The 16,965-nt window shown below is 42.3% G+C and overlaps 1 protein-coding gene across 1 annotated transcript in view; it reads right to left on the minus strand.

The window, feature by feature from the left end:
• The window catches only part of LOC138284100 (nicotinamide riboside kinase 2-like), a 43,417-nt gene extending 31,680 nt beyond the window's left edge, over window positions 1–11,737 (minus strand). Inside the window, exons 1-4 of the mRNA XM_069222531.1 lie at window positions 11,491–11,737; window positions 5,481–5,571; window positions 4,856–4,901; window positions 4,585–4,765 (exon numbers count right to left, since the gene is read on the minus strand). Of these exons, the coding sequence (XP_069078632.1) occupies window positions 4,585–4,765; window positions 4,856–4,901; window positions 5,481–5,571; window positions 11,491–11,516 (344 nt within the window). The 5' untranslated portion in view covers window positions 11,517–11,737. The remainder of the gene's footprint in view (window positions 1–4,584; window positions 4,766–4,855; window positions 4,902–5,480; window positions 5,572–11,490) is intronic.
• Window positions 11,738–16,965: the final 5,228 nt, after the last annotated feature.

Consider the following 16,965-nt stretch of genomic DNA (forward strand, 5'->3'; position numbering starts at 1 on the left):
GGGGATTTCTGTTTATAAGGAGTTTTGTTGTGATGGTGGAATTTGCACGATGGTGAAACAGGTGTCTAGGATTTAGGTATGATGTGATTGTCGCTGTTAATGGACAAGTGCTCGGGTGGTTGTTTAAACAAGTTTAAAGTTACTCTGCAGCAAGGTCAGGTGGACACCCAGTCGAGGATGGGAGGTGTGGGGGGGGAGACGAGGGTTACAAATCCAAACAAATGCAATCCGTAAAGTATGCACAATGTTTGCATGCAGGAGATTGGAGTGAGGTGAGTTGTGATTGGCCTTTTGGGTTGTTCAGGGTTACTTAGGGGGTGGGGGGAAAGACAGTCAGAATTTACTTTGTATTAGTCAGGCTACGTTTCAATGTTTAGTAGATAAGGCTTAGTGGCAGCCAAAGTTACAGTTTGAGACTTGTGCACTTGTTTTATTAAAGCAGTCTTTTCCACATTATCACTTTGTCTGTGAGTTCTTTGATGTGCCATCCCGCCCGATGCTGCCCGCAGGACAGCAATGTGCTATGAGAGATGTCAGACAGTGTTCCAAAACCTGGGGTTCCCATTTATACACATGTTTGCCATCAAGAACAATGTGCAGTGTCCTCAGGATAGGGAAAGCCTCTGGGCCATACTCTCCACCCCCCAGCAGTTGCTAAATTGGAAATGCTGGTTCCTGATAAATTAGTATATGCATAGTATCTGCTGCAATTTGCTTTGAAACACTCCACTGTGAATAATTGCAAGTGCAAATGGTAGAGTTCCTGCAAGTGGAGGGAGGGGTCAGGGGGAAGAGAGTCAGAATGTAATATGTATTATTCAGGCTGGGTTTCAATGTTTAGTAGGTAAAGCTTAATATACATATAAAATATATAGTTCCTGCAAGTGGAGGCATGAGTAAGTCAATCCTCTTCAGGCTACTCTAAATTAAGTCATCTCTTTCACCACTTACTCAGCAGATTACGGAATTGTTGAAAAGTCATGTAACTGATTTTCAGTGACTCGGAACACCTTAACAAACTGGACAAATTCCCATTGAAGAGCACACATGTGAAATGAAGCTGCAACCTTCCAGCCTGCTGTGACACTGATCTTCTTAGGAGATGGCTGGCCTTTTATGTCTTTTTAGGTAACAATCACCTTTGCCAGCAGAAGTAATACATTTCAGACCTTGGCCTTTATTAGTTAATGCACTGCAAAGGTCTGTGTCTGTAACCACAGAGCTGCAGTATTGAATCCTGGTTGGTGCAGTGGATAATGAGTGCTACGAGGCCCCAGTCTGTGACAGAGAACACTGTGAATATATAAGTAACTATTTTAAACTTGCATTGCATACATTATCAAATAGGCTGCTACAAAATGTGCAAAAAAGTGTAATATAAAAAACTGCTTCCAAATATAGATTTTAATAACACCCAGACAGCACATACTGCAATTTTCTTTTATATCTGACCTTCAAATGTACACACTTCACAGCTCACCTGGTAACTCCCTTGTAATACCACTCAAAAAAATAAATATGTGTCATCAGGAAACCTCAAGTTGTTCCATCAATTCCATCAATTAAAACCTAAGTCAGCTTCCAAGCACCCTTTACATATTAACCAGGTGTGCACATTTCCATTTCTTTCAGGCAAGCAGGCACTCTGGCAAGAAGGTTTGTTTAGCTGTTTGCCCCTCCCTGGGTTTCACAGCAGAGGAAACCTCCTGCCTTACACTTCAGCTGAATCATTTCAGCTCTCGGAATTGGACGGTTATCGTTTCATAAAAAGTAGGGGAACAATTTTCTTTAAATTAAAAAAGTATGGGCAAGTCATGCCCCTCAGATCCTACCCACTTCGATCACTAGGCTCAATGGATTTACATGTTTCTTCGTCACACTACCTAGGTAGTTGCAATGCACTCTTCTACTCCTCTCCACCATCTCACCGAAAAATGCCAACCTATTACAACTTGAAAGAGTCATGCAATTTGAATCAATCACCAATCTGCAAATGAAAACCACATTTCCCCCTGTAGGTGCTCTACTGGCTGCACATTGAAAAGTAGAATTGTACCCATAGCGCTCCGTATTTTCTTTAAGACCACCACGCTTAGATCATCCATCAAAAGCACCCATGCCAAAATCCGAACAAACACTGAGGGGGTCATTCTGACCCCGGCGGGCGGCAGTCAAAAGACCGCTGCAACCATTCCGACCTTCCCGCTGGGCCGGCGGGCGCTAACAATGTTAGCGCCCGCCGGCCCAGCGGGAAGGGGGCCTGCAACACTGAAGCCGGCTCCGAATGGAGCCGGCGGTGTTGCAGGTGTGCGACGGGTGCAGTTGCACCCGTCGCGCTTTTCACTGTCTGCTAGGCAGACAGTGAAAAGCAGGCTGGGGCCCTGTTAGGGGGCCCCTGCACTGCCCATGCCAGTGGCATGGGCAGTGCAGGGGCCCCCAGGGGCCCCTAGACACCCGTTACCGCCAGCCTCTTCCTGGCGGTGTAAACCGCCAGAAACAGGCTGGCGGTAAGGGGGTCAGAATCCCCATGGCGGCGCTGCTTGCAGCGCCGCCATGGCGGATTCGCCCAGCCGGGGGAAATCCGGCGGGAAACCGCCGGACCCGGTTTTCTGACCGCGGCTTTACCGCCGCAGTCAGAATGGGCAGAGAATGACCGCCAGCCTGTTGGCGGTGCTTCCGTCATCCGCGGCCCGACCCCCTGAGTTACTACGGAGCAACCATCTGAAATGACTTGCACCCGACCATGGGAGCCTCAGAGACTTTAATATCCTGAAGTAGATTCTTAACTATTTCCCTTGAAAATGTGTTACAGTTGTTAATGATCGCTTGAGATTGTTAATTCAGCTCCTCCAGAAAATACACACTGTTGACTGATTTTTTACTCTATGTTGTACTTAAGAAAAGCAGGAACACACATTTCTATATGCACCATCATAAACCGTGCATGTTAATAGCTGGCCTTAGTCAGTTATAGTGCGGTATAAGTGTTGTATAAATAACACAGGAGTTAGGTTTGTTAATTGGCACCAAGAAATGGACTGTGAGACTAACTAACCTGCACCCATTTTCTCTATTTGATCCTGTGTTTACAGCTGGAGTCATTCCTACCCTACTCCTCTTCTATACAAATCACCAGTTATCATACCTGCATAGCTGACGACTGCTTCTTGGTGTATTCTCAAATAAAGATTCCACCTCTGTTACTAAGGGGGCATGTGGGTATCACTACATCAGTCATCTTGTTTCATCACTTGGGCATGGTTATTGCCAGAGTGATTTTTCATTTCCACGGTTATTTGTGCTTGTGGAGAAAAACATACTGGTAGAAACCTGTCTGGAGAAACTTTAACTGCTGAATTTCAGTTTAATTACCATATCTAACTAGGCCTAATTTGTGTCATGCATCGCGTGGGGCTGGGCACAGGGCCTGACCGCACGCCAGGCCCTGGGCCGAACTTCTGTCATGCACAGCATGCAATAGGCCACAGGGCCAGGCCTATGGCCAGGCCCCACTTCCAACACCGCACAGGAGACACAGCAGTCCTTATTCTTGTGAACCCCTCTGACGGTCTCACACCATCCTCATCAGGTGCCTGCACAAGATTGGCATCCAAGGACCTGCTCACCGCTGGATCTGCTCCTTCATAACAAATAGAACACAAGTTATCAGCCTGCCACAAGTGGCATAACAAAGTCCCAGCAGTGTGCCCCCCCCCCAGAGCTCCAGGGGGGCCCCCTCAGCACACTACCTGGCCTGAGTGAGTCCCGGGGGGGGGGGGCCTCCATGTACTTTGCAGTGGGGCCCCCTCCAGTTTTGTTATGCCATTGCCTGGCACCTTACTCCTTGAAGCCTGCAAACTCATCTGATGAGTGCCTCAATGCTCATTGATTAGCCTCCCCCTACTCAATGCGATTCCTGTGGCAAGTGTCATCTGCACACCACATCAACATCGGCTCCTACACAGACAACACGCAACTCATACTATCCCTCTCGGACAAGGCCCACAACAAAAGAAACAAGTTCACCTCATGCATGACGGAAGTCTCTAACTGGATGAAAGCCAACAGTCTCAAGGTCAACACCAACAAGAGAGAAGTACTGATCGTTGGCAATAACACCTCACCATGGGACTCTGGTGGTCGACCAAACTCGGACCTACACCCAGAATCCATGCCAGAAACTTCAGAATAATAATCAACAGCAAACAGGACAAGACTGCATAGGTCAGCGCCATTGCAGTATCTTGCTTCTCCACCCTGAAGATGCACTCAAGCAATACTAGAAACACTGTCACTCAAGCCCTCGTCACCAGTAAGTTGGACTACTGGAACATCCTCTGCGCCCGGGTTACCAAGCAACTCACTAGACGACTACAAACCATCCAGAAGTAGGCAGTCAGATTTATCTTCAACCTGCCACACAGAACTCACATCACACCACTCCTGATACACAAATGCACTCAATTCAAACTCCCTGCACACACATTCAAGGCACTACATAACTTAGACAGGCCTCACCTACTTAAACAGTTTCATTTCCCTCAACCAACTACCCAGAAACACATTATGAACTTTGTGTTTTACCTGTAAGTGTACAGGAGAAAGCCCTCGACAATAAGAATATGGACCACCTCCTTCTTAGAGTCTTGTAGAAGATCAGCATCCGCTGTGTTGTTAATGCCATGCGAGCGTTCAAATTTGCTGGGGTCTTTTATCCAGGCTTCGATAGTGCTTACCATTGCCTCCATATCTAGTGCAGAAATAACTGGAGGCAAATAAACACAGCAAGGATTAAAGCCACTCGAGACTCATATCTGTATTTGAAAAACAGAGTTAAAGTATAAGTCCACCTTACCATCGTACTGCTTAAACCCATCTTCAAATGCTATCTGGTCCTGGGGCTGAAACAGTATTAAAAACATGATCATCAATTTCCAGGATTTTTCCGAAAATTATGTTTTGTGAAAGATACAAAGGGTGGTTTACATTTTTAGAGCTACGACACTGCAGCCATTTTCAGGTTTCATAGGTAAGTTTAATTTTATATTATAAATAAAGTGTGCTGTGTCATATCTTAGACAAAGGACAACAAGTTTAGCAGAAGGAAAAATGCAGAGCAAGTCTCAGTGGTGAAGAAGACCATTTGAATTTGACAACAAGTGTAAAGAAAGCCATTCAACAACATATTTATGAACTCCTGGGCAGTACTTGATCAATCAACACCCAAAACAATCAAACATGTGGACAGATGTGTCTGTTTCTACCCATTACCAGTCACAAAAAACATATTTTGACTCTGGAAAAGTGAACAGTGGAGCCGAACATTAAGCAATATTCACTTCCTTAGAGTTCAAATATTGTTGATGTTTAAGTATCTATCCAGTTACCAAATGTCAAAATTGGAAATGCTTAGCGGACTTACAAAACATATATAAGCCTTGTCAATTTTAAGCATGCACAAATTTATCACAATAACTCACCTTAAAGAAGTCATCCTGGTGCACCACGCAACAGTTGGGTAAGTTGCTGATAAGTTTATTGGTAAGAGTAGTCTTCCCGCCGTTGGTAACCCTACAGGGAAGGATATATCAATTGTTTTTCAGGAGTCTACAACTTGTACTTAGTTTGCCCACACTGAGGCATTATTACCCCGTTTGAGTGTTAGAGCTTTAACAGCGGTTTAACACTCTACTGAGGACATTAACTGTTCTGATTTGCCCACTCCACAATCATGAGCTTGTGACAAATTTGAAGGATCATAATTAAGGTAAGGGCAATCAACAATGGCTAATGGCCTATAGCAGGTGGGCAATACATCTATTAGCATCCATACCCCAATTCTCTTCCAACAGACTGACAAATAGGCCAATTGTCCACATCTGCTTCATATCCCTGTTTCATGCTCCAAATAAACGTAGAATTCAAGCAAAACTGTTAGTGGCGGCATTCTAGACAATTCAATTGGTCGAGCCACCCTCGCCACGGCTTTGGGAACCAATTTTACTAAAATAAAACGTTATGCTCCTGAAGTTGATATTAGGGAGCAAGTGACTGAGTGCCATTCGAATTCCTCACTTCTTTGTTGGCATGTAGTTTAGTTTCTATTTGACCTACCAAAGAAAAGAGAGAAAAAGGCAATACAGCCCCAAGGGCTTGATTAACAGAGCCATTTGCACCCCCGCTCTTAACGTAGGTGTGCAAATTACTGCATGTATGAGTGCAATTTTGCTTTTTGCATTCACATAATGTAAATCTTCTCTTGTTAACTGATTTATTTGCATACAAAGAAATTCAAGTATGATGTAATTTTACGTGGGAGTATACCTACTCAAAGAGGGAGGTTGTGGATCATTCTGTGTGGGAAGACCATGACCTCTCAGACCAAATGATCAGGACCTCTCAGACCAAACAAGCCCCTTTACTCTTCCCATGCCAGCTTGGCTCTGCTTGGTAGCCCTTCACCACCCCCGCAGGAATAATAATTTGTACCGAAGCAATCGAATGGAGCAGTGATCAAGCATGATAAGGGGTAACTCTGAACTACATCATCCTACCCAGAAGTCCTGTCTAATAATAAAGTTAAGTATAAACTATGGCAATATCAGACTGCAAATGGCAGGAGTATGGCATCTGAAAAACGTTGATGCTAAGTGGTTTATGCCCTATCCCCACTATAGAACATAACACCAGAAAGAATTATTCTGCATTGTCTCCTACAGGATATATATATATATATATATATATATATATATATATTAATAATTTCCTGAAAATGTGTTCTCGTGTTTTCATTCGTCTCTTTGTATGCAAAGACCTGCTGGCTGAATAAAATGGCACAGGGTATTGGGTATTGCAAGAAATACGTGGGTAATGGGAGGGCTCTATATTTAGGGCCGCTTTGCAGATGTCAGGAATTCCAGTAAAACATATCCATAGTAAAAAACTGAAATAGTAGAATGAATTATGTGAGAAGGAACGCCCACGTGCTTATCGTAGGATTAAATCAGTACCATTATTTCAAAATCTTACCTGGTGTCGAGGTGATATATATATTTCAGTGTTATAAATGGAGAAACATGTCAAAACTGTATGTCGGTCGGTGCGCGCAAGACCAGAAAATATCGTTTGGTGTATGTTGTGGAAGATCACAGCCTCTGCACAGCAACACCGATTGTGAGCTGAGTCCTATGCGTCTGCTGACTTTAAATAAACGAGACCGTGACCATTGTTACATGTATAAACATGACATGCACTGTTACATAATCATGAACCTACTTCCAAGATTAAAGAAATACAAACTTGGTATTTACCAATAACAATAGCCACAGTTCGCACACAAATAGGACACACACACAAACTTAAGCCATTCTTCGTTATATTTCAAAATCCTTAAATTGGCCATATTTTGGCCATTCAAAATACAATAGAACCAGACATTTGAGGCCATTTAAAATATAATAATATAACCAGAGCCATTAAACAACCATTAAAAGGCAAATTAATCTAGCACCGACTGACAACCCTAGAAACTCCGAGAATAATTATTATTCCTACATGAGCCCAAGATTAATCGTGAGTCAATCAAATAAATTTGAACTTTAAACTTGAATTGTGCATTTATTCCTAAAGGAACTAGAGGGTCTCCATCATTCACACAAAACATTAGTTTCATGTATTCATATATAAAGGTTAGATTTACTATTGTTCACAAACCTCAGATTATTCACAAAAACACAACATACAGACCATGCCCCATCGTTCCAGACCAGAATGTGGACAGTCAAACAGTTAACTTTAAACGAACCTGCTATTCCCTAATATTAACAGTGCTGGAAACAGAAACAAATACACTGGCAATGACACTGGTGTGGTTTATGAATGAAAGTACAATTTTTCATTCATGGATTTAGATACTCAATAAATCTGACATCTAATCTATCACCCATCCTTGCACTCATGTATCCATTCATCCATCCATTCCCTGACTCATTCTTTCTTTCACCCTCTGACATAACCAAACTCAACAACATATGCTGGATACATTATTAAAATATATCAATGTAACAAAATACCTCACACAGACTTTATCGGAGTGCAAAAACAGCCCACCCTTAAAGGCCTATTGGCATTAAATTGGTTTACCTAGCGAATACCTCAGATCGAAATAACTTTGTTGTAAATTTTCATAATGAACAGATCAGACCCATAGCATCTGAAATATATTTTCCCGGAGAACCAATAATGCCTATTGCTGTTATCATTGGCTTGTCACCATAACCAACTCCGGCCTACTGCATTGAGCCTATATTTTCACACAAGGCAACCATCAGGCATATAATCATAAAATTACATACATATACAAAATTACAGTTGGCAAAGCAATACAAAACTCCTCCAAATATAGATTAGTAAGGATTACCATAGTTCAAATCTTCTATCCTATTGGTTTGTACAGGTAAATCATCAAAATCAAAAACTTTGTCTACTATGGTAATCTGCAAGATTCCATGCAACAAAATAAATACCTTCATGCTTTAGCACGGTGTACTAACAATCCACCTTTAATACATGCTTTTAACAATAAGTAAGTCAGGTCTACTTGTTTTGTCATATTGATTAAAAACAGATCACACCCACAGAATCTGACATAACTTTTCTAAGTGAACTGATGAAACCTTTAGCTTTAACCATTGGCTTGACACTATAACCAACACAGGCCTACTGAAGTGTGCATAAACTGGCAACCATAATGCATAGTTATAAAATTACAAATATGTGCAAAACTATATTAGGCAAAACAATATGCAACCCTTATGCAATATGCGCCTAATGAGAATCATGACAGCGAAAATCTTCTACTTCCACAGTTTGTCAGAGTGGGTGACCAATACCAAAACTTTTCCCTACTATGGTAATCTGGGAGATTACATGTAACAAAATGACTGTCAAGGCTTGTAACACAGTGTAATAAAAATCCACTGCTAAAGGTATACTGGCTTTAAAAAGTTTTTCACAATAAATAAGCCCGGCCTCCTGCCTTTATCATAACTTTTAATAACAAACAGACTGGGCCTATGGTATCTGGCAAGGGCACTAATCAGGCCAATAGCTGTTATTGTTGGTTTGTCACTTTATTCAAGTGAGGCCTACTGCACTGATGGTAAACTTTTTCACCAGGCAACCAACAGACATTCAGTCATAAAATTAGGAAGGTGTACAAAATTACAGTTGTCTGAACAAAGTAATATCTCTCCTGAAAAGGAGTCGCACATAGCAAATCCTGTAACCCCACAGTTTGTCGGAAGGGTGTTCCCAAAACCATTGCTCACTACAGTAATCAGTAAGATTCCATGTGACAAAATTATTTTCTGCAGGCTTTCCTACAAAGTAATAACAATCTACCCTTTACAAGACTGATGTTAACATACGCTTTTCCCAATTAATATGTAAGACCTAGTGCCTTCATCGTAGCACTGCCTACAGCCATGATCATTTGTTTGCCACCATAACCAACTCAGTTCTGTTGTACCGAGTATAGGTTTTGCTACAAGGCAAAAAGACAAGCACTTTTCATTCGAAGCACATAAAACTTTGGCCCAATCAAATCCTGTACTCAGAACAACCATCATGTGGGCAGAGTCTAAGCCCCTCTCCAAGCAGTATTTTCAGAGCTCTTTTTAATTCATTACAAGAGGCCTGGGGCTAGCTGTAGTGTCAAGCCAGACTTATACACTCTGGAACCCCATCAATGGGGTTGGGAGCAAAAGAGGGACCAGGAACGAAGATGTCATGAGCAGGGTCCCGGACAGCAGCATATTGTTTGCAAATATATGCATATTTTATTTTAGTCTGTCTTCAAATAAGTTGACAAGGAAAATAGCGGTGATAGTAAAGATGTTCTAGTCTTCTTTATTTTCACCAGATAGTTAATTTTCAGAAAGCTTACGGAGTTAAGACACCTACTGAACACACCTATGTGCCTCCAGGAATTCTAAGACTTTAATAATGGTGTGATAGTTTACGTGGTTAATGTGCTTACTACAGATCGGTGTACACTATACTATACTTAGAGGATTAACGTCCAGCTGTGGACAGTTACGTGTCACTTCCAGGTCACGGGTTGCATTCTTTATGCCACCAGCTCTGCACGATAATTAATTTGTTGCATAGAGTTTTGTATACAATTCTGGCCACAAATTCTAATCCTGGAAAAAATGTCTCGGTGAGATTTTCAGCTGCAAGTACCTGCATGAAACATGCAATGCATACATTTGATTCCTTGTTGGTTGTGGTTCAATATGTAGTTCATCTAATGTTGATAAAATGTCCTTGTTACGGTCTCCCCGGGCAGCTACTGCTCCACAAAACTGCCAGTGATCTGATGTTTCCGGACTCCAGATTTCTAGGATTAGAAACGCAATACCAGGTTTTGAAGGACGTGTATCCCACCCAGTAACTGTCACTGAGGAAGGGTAGAAGCTACAGGTGCAGCTCAGAGCCAGGCCACCCTCACCAGCATCGCAGGAGGGGCGCAGCCTCCCTCCGTCCCAGAAGCCTCCCTGGTTCAGCCTCAGAGCAGGTGGTAAATACATATTGGCAGAATCGTCCCTGGAACAAGGGGCAACGCGTATGTGTTTACCCAGTATAACCGGGTCCTCACAGGTATTCCCTATTCTAAGGACTAAAACGAGCTGTGCCTACGTTACGCCCCTGCTGCTGTGCACAGTGAACATGGTGAACCAGTGCCTTGGCTTAGCCTGTCTCGGAGACGGCACACTGCGAGGGCAAACACCTGGGAGCCGACCCGGAATCAGATCCCGGCAACAGAACAGCGCCAGAACCGACATCCCTGTCCCATACCACACTCGCTCGATTAGTCATAGATAAAACTGATGTTCACCATTAGTCACTTATACCTGAAGTTCGCCATTAGTCACGCACGCCTCAGGGTCACCATTAGTCACTCGCACCCCAGGTTCACTATTATTAACAGGCCACTTTTCAAATGGAAGTCCAGCTGCTTGCCAGAGCCACGTGTAGTGATTATACACCGGACAGTGATGTCTGCTTTTTATAATCAGTGGAAGGGGGAGATACAGTTGACATTCATTCTGATGGCTTTCATACACTGCATTAACCACTGCAGGTCAAAATGCATATATATTTTTTAAATGTGTTTGCTACATGGCTTCGTTAATCAAAAAGGTTATTTTCATCTTTGTTGAGCTAATAGTTCTCTTACCTAATTAATTGCGTTAGCGCCACGTGGCATTCTGCGCTATACAAAGACTGAAATGAACAAGCAACACCAACAGAAGTATTAATTTTTGCTTTCTTGCATATATTTCCCATATGTATCATTCAGGCTATATCTTAAAACGCTGTGATAATATTTGCGGCTGTTACCGCCTGTAGCACATGAGGATGATGTGCGATGTCAGCTGTGACAGCTGTCCTATTCCTCCCTTCCCCTCCTTCCCCCTCACTCACCCTCCGATTCCGAAGATGAACTTCATGGTGGCTGCGAGGAACAGCAGTACGCGTGACTCTCACACCAGGCTCTGGGTAGGGAAGGCTCGGGGGCGCCGCTCGTCAACTATAAGCATCGAACCGCATGTTGCTGCAGGAACCGCGGGCTGCCGTGCTGCCGTCCGGGTTTGGGCCGCGTGCTCAGGGGGCTCCCAGGCAGCGCGAGCCAGGCACACAGCGTGCGGCACTGAGATGAGGACTAACCTACCAGCGGAATGCCCAGCCATTGGCTTATAACCAGTCCGCACTCGGCCGCGCCCACCAATGGCAAAGGAGAATGAGGACACACCCTTCCCAGAACAAGCCACTGCCCAGGCAGCAGTTGCCGGGAATTGCCTCCTTACACCAAGAGTCCCAGCGCATTCTATACGTGTAAGAAGGGTCGACATAGAATTGTTGAACTCCAACCAACATTACTAACGGAACACATTATATAATATAATAATACTGACATGTACAGCACGAAACAATCTCCAGCACTGTCCATACTCCATACAGAACTGCCATGTGGTACAGCTACCCTGAACAGGCTAAACTGATTGACAACTTCTACCAACAACCAACAATTTAGGCCATGACGTCTAAGAGATATTGTAATTAAACATATTCAATCCACAAAAGACTAATTTAATTTGAATGTTAAATAAGAATAACGTATCAAATGAAGCCATAAAACAATTAGGCATTTCCTCAAAACACAAAGGAAATGTAAGCAGGATACAATATTTAAACCAAAGGGGAAATGTAACAGTCAAAGGTGAGGGGAAAGAAAACAGTAATTGAAAAAACATGGCAAAAAAAGGCAGAGATAATTGAGTGACTGGACGAAAGTCTGAAACGAAAGCCTAGCTCAAGTAGCAGTGGCACAGCTGGGGAAATAATTTCTAGTTTGTCACACACCCTGTAAATATTCATCAAGAGACATTAGCTGCCCTTTGTTGGATAGTCAGTGCTGCCCTTGCTCGAGGAAAGGCACATCACAGTAGTGATTTAAACTTTCTACCTAAATTGCACCAACCGCTAGGTGGAGGATGGGCACAGGAAAAGGGGCGCCAGCGCATTGCTTTTTCTTTCTCTCTGTCTCTTGAGCCATGCCTGCTGTAGCACATTTCTTCAATGGTTTATGCTATAATCAAGGTCAATAAATGTTTTCACCCAGCATAAGGGTGTTGAGACATAAGCATCAGTTACACAGCAAATCAATTTAGAATGACAGTAAAACAGTGGGGCCACACAAGGAAATAAAGTCTAAGTTTTTTTTTTATTACAGATCAAGGCTCAGAATAATGTAGATTATTCTCAAAACAAAACAGTAAAAATACAGAATCATAATAAACTGTCCAACCCCCTAAAGAATTCTAAGCACTCGATCAATGCTGCATATAACAGCTATAAGAAAATTAGAAAAGGAGGAAACAAACACTGTCTAATTCTGTTAATCATTTAGCAGTTTAAGTCCTACAATTTAGTAACCTGGGCATGGGTTAACCCCACAGATGAGCAAATCCATGTTACCATATGCTGGGTTCAACATGTGTGGGCAAAAAGGCAAGAAGCACAAAAGGACAAAAAGAATTTGGAAAAAAAATAACTAAAAAACAGCTACCACTAGTCTGCTAACTTTTCACTCATCGAGTTTCCAAATGACTATTATTTGTTACTTATAGTGTTACACAGAAAAATTATTTGGACATATGATCATAATGATTATTAAAAAGGAGAATAAAGGACATTATATCCACATCATGGTGAAGTACCCAACAAACAAAAATATATCTGTATCAAACATGTGTCCATCTTAAAATACTTTCAGCAGTTGTTATTATTCATAGAAGGAAAACCACATAATGGGCTGACAAGTGATACAGTATCCATTTCATTATCATACAATATTTTTTATATAATGACCCAATTTGTTTGCTACAGCAGCATCGATACCAAGGAATTTCTCAAGTTACTATCGCATTGTCCCTTCCCTCATTGTTGCATTTGCAGTTGTCCAAAACCATTCATAGTCAAGTGTGCATATATGACACATTACTCCTCATATCTTATGGTATTCATTGGCATCATTTACATGAAGAAACCCCACAATGGACTGATAAATGGTAAAGTACCTAATTCATTATAATGTCAAACTCTTCATGATGACCTAATTGTTTACTACAATACTACCTTCAAATGTCTCAAATTACAACCGCCTTGCCCTTCCTTCATTTGTACACTTGTAGTTGTCCAAGTCGTTCATAGTCAAGCGTGCACACATAACACATTATTACTCATATCTTATGGCACCCTTCGCTTTACCCTAGATGCCAAGTAAGAAACAAATAACCACCATTAAAGTGTCATTGCTTTCAGTTCTTTTTGGAAGTTTAGAATATATAGGGGGTCATTACGACCTCGGCGGTCTTTTCAAAAGACCGCGTGGCCGCGGGAGACAGAATACCGACATTGCCGGCGGTATTTCTGTCTCCCTATTATGACATTTCCGCTGGGCCAGCGGACGATAACAGTGTTACCGTCCGCTGGCCCAGCGGAAATGTCACATCAACATTGCTGCCGGTTCGTAATAGAGCCGGCGGCAATGCTGATGTGCAGCGGGTGCAGTAGCACCCGTCGCGCATTTCACTGCCCGAAATTCGGGCAGTGAAATGCACGACAGGGCTATGCCTGGGGGCCCCTGTACTGCCCATGCCAAGTGCATGGGCAGTGCAGGGGCCCCCAGGGGCACCCCAAGTCCCCTTACCGCCAGCCTTTCCATGGCGGTGTGTACCGCCATGGGCAGGCCGGCGGTCGGGGACTCATAATCCCCAGGGCAGCGGTGCTTGCACCGCTGCCCTGGGGATTATGACCGCCAGGCGGAATCCTGGCGGGAAAGTGGAGGGGCTGGCGGTATGGCCGTGGCAATTCCGCCACGGTCATAATTGCTGGCGGAACACCGCCAGCCTGTTGGCGGTGTTACCGCCAACATACCACCGGCCGCCAGGGTCGTAATGACCCCCATAATCTTAGGTAAATAAAGAAATTACACGTATATCCTCTAACAAATTGCAATTGCTACCAGTGTACCTTAGATATTAATTGTAAACCTCCCATTGGTAATTAGCTTATATATTGGAAAAATGTGCTAATGCTTGCTCCTGCCTAAAGTACAAAAAAGGGAATCTCTATAGACATAGACTAAAAATTACCCCCAGATCGCAATCAGAAATTTGCCTGGGGAAAAGTGTGATACCTACAGCGAATATCAAGAGAATCCATGCATTCATCCAAAATGCACCTATGTTAAAGTGTCAATGCTTCTATGGTATTGGATTACCTAGAATATTGTAGCTAGTTAAGTTTCCTACCAGTATACCTTGGGTATTTGTTATTAAAATTCGCAGTAAGAATAAAAAAAACCTGGATATGAAAAAAGTGCCAGTGCTTACTCCTATCTACAGTGCATTAAGTAGGGTGATGTTGGTGATCAGAAACTAGGTGTTGCCCCAGAATATAGTTGCAAATTTGCATGCAGAATTGCTGTTTGTTTCCATCTAGTTTTACTGACTGCAAAAACCTAAATATGGTGAAAGTGCCACTGATTAGTCCTATCTACAAAACCTAAAGTGCGGGGATATCCGAGATCCAAAAAAAGGGATATTGCCCCCAGAGAATCATTGGAAGGTTTACAGGTAGAAATGCTATCAGATTCTATCTAATTTCACTACCTGCATTATATAATTTTCATGTAAGGTCAATCTGGAAACCCTTACTTGACATATACATGAACATCATTTATGCTCATAACATTATAAGTGCACATGTAACTCTGCATCTGCATTAAGTCCCCATGATGTCTTCGTCCTCATCAGGATGATCCACTTAGATATAATTCTCCGTAACATCAACTCTCGATCACCTTCCCTGGAGCCTGCGGTGATGTGTTGGATGCCATAATATCTTAGTTCAGATCTGTCACCATCATGCTGTTCCCAAATGTGCTTGGACATTGAATAAGTTGTGTCTTTATTGCTGATGGCTCTGGGATGCTGTAAAATATGCAGTCTCAATTTGTTAATTGTACTGCCCACATATTGTTTACTGCAGCCATACTCCAAGACAAAAACCACATGGGAGATCTCACAGCGTATCCATTCTTTCATTCTCATCATCCTCCCATCATGTAATTTGAATGATCTCATATTTTTGCCAAATGAACAAGCCTTACATTTGAGGCATTTCCAAAAGTCCACTTATTTCCATTTTAACCAATTCGAACCATCCTTGTTTTGTGGTGCCATGTAACTTCCTGTTAAATAATCACCCAATGAGACTGTTTTTTTAATAAGGGATCTGTGGATGTTCAGTCAGTATTTCTCTAGATGTTTCATCAATTAACAGCAAGATCTAATTCTTTTTCATGATTTCCTTTGTTTGCTGACTCTCAGAGTCAAATTGGATTATGTATCTGATCTCATTATTACTTGCTGTATCATTGATGAAGTTCGATTTTGGTATCAGTAATTCCTCCCCTTTCCTCCTCCTGGCTCTTACCACAGCATATTCAAGTACTGATTTGGGGTATCGACTAAAAGTGAATGTTGTGTACATATCCATGGCTTGTACTTCAACTTCCCTATCCTCTGAACAGTTGCGTCTAGCTCTCAAGAATTCTCCATACGATACACTCCATTTAAGTGCGTTGGGGTGCCCACTGTTAGCATGTAGCACACTGTTATAGCTTCTTGGTTTCCTATGAATCTTAGTACATATCTTGCCATCCTGTATGTAAATACCAATGTCTAGATAGTTAATGCCCATTGCACTATCTCATGGGTGAATTTCAACTGTTGAGGATTATTGTTAAGTGAGACAATAAATTCTTCCAAATCTCTTTGTTCACCTTCCCAAATAAAACATAAATCAATGATGAAGAATACCCATAGTACCACATGTTCCAAGATCCTTAAATTGTCTTCTGTCCATACAGTCTCTGCCTCTCACCACCCCATTGTCAGGTTTGCATATGTTGGAGGAGAAGACGTGCCCATCGCAGTCCTTCTCTTTTGTAGATACTAATTACCATCAAGCAAAAAAGTATTGTGGGTAAGGTAGAATTGTAAAATTTCTATTATCATTTCAGTAGGTTCTAATGAGCGGATGGACCTGGACCTAAGGAAGTATCTACAGGCATTTAACCAATCCTCATGTTCAACAGAAGTATAAAGCGACACAACGTCTATTGTGGCCATTAAATAGTTCTTCTTCCATGTAATATTGCCAATTCTGTTAAAATAATCAATTGAATCCCTGAGGTAGGATGGCAAATTGGAAACATAAGGAAACAAAAAAAATCCACAAATCTAGAGATGTTTTCTAACAATGATCCTATCAATCTAACAATTGGTCGTCCTGGTGGACTTATGTTATCCTTGTGCACTTTTGGTAAAA

The sequence above is a fragment of the Pleurodeles waltl genome, chromosome 3_1, assembly GCF_031143425.1.
Source record: "Pleurodeles waltl isolate 20211129_DDA chromosome 3_1, aPleWal1.hap1.20221129, whole genome shotgun sequence".
Taxonomy (NCBI): Eukaryota; Metazoa; Chordata; class Amphibia; order Caudata; family Salamandridae; genus Pleurodeles; species Pleurodeles waltl.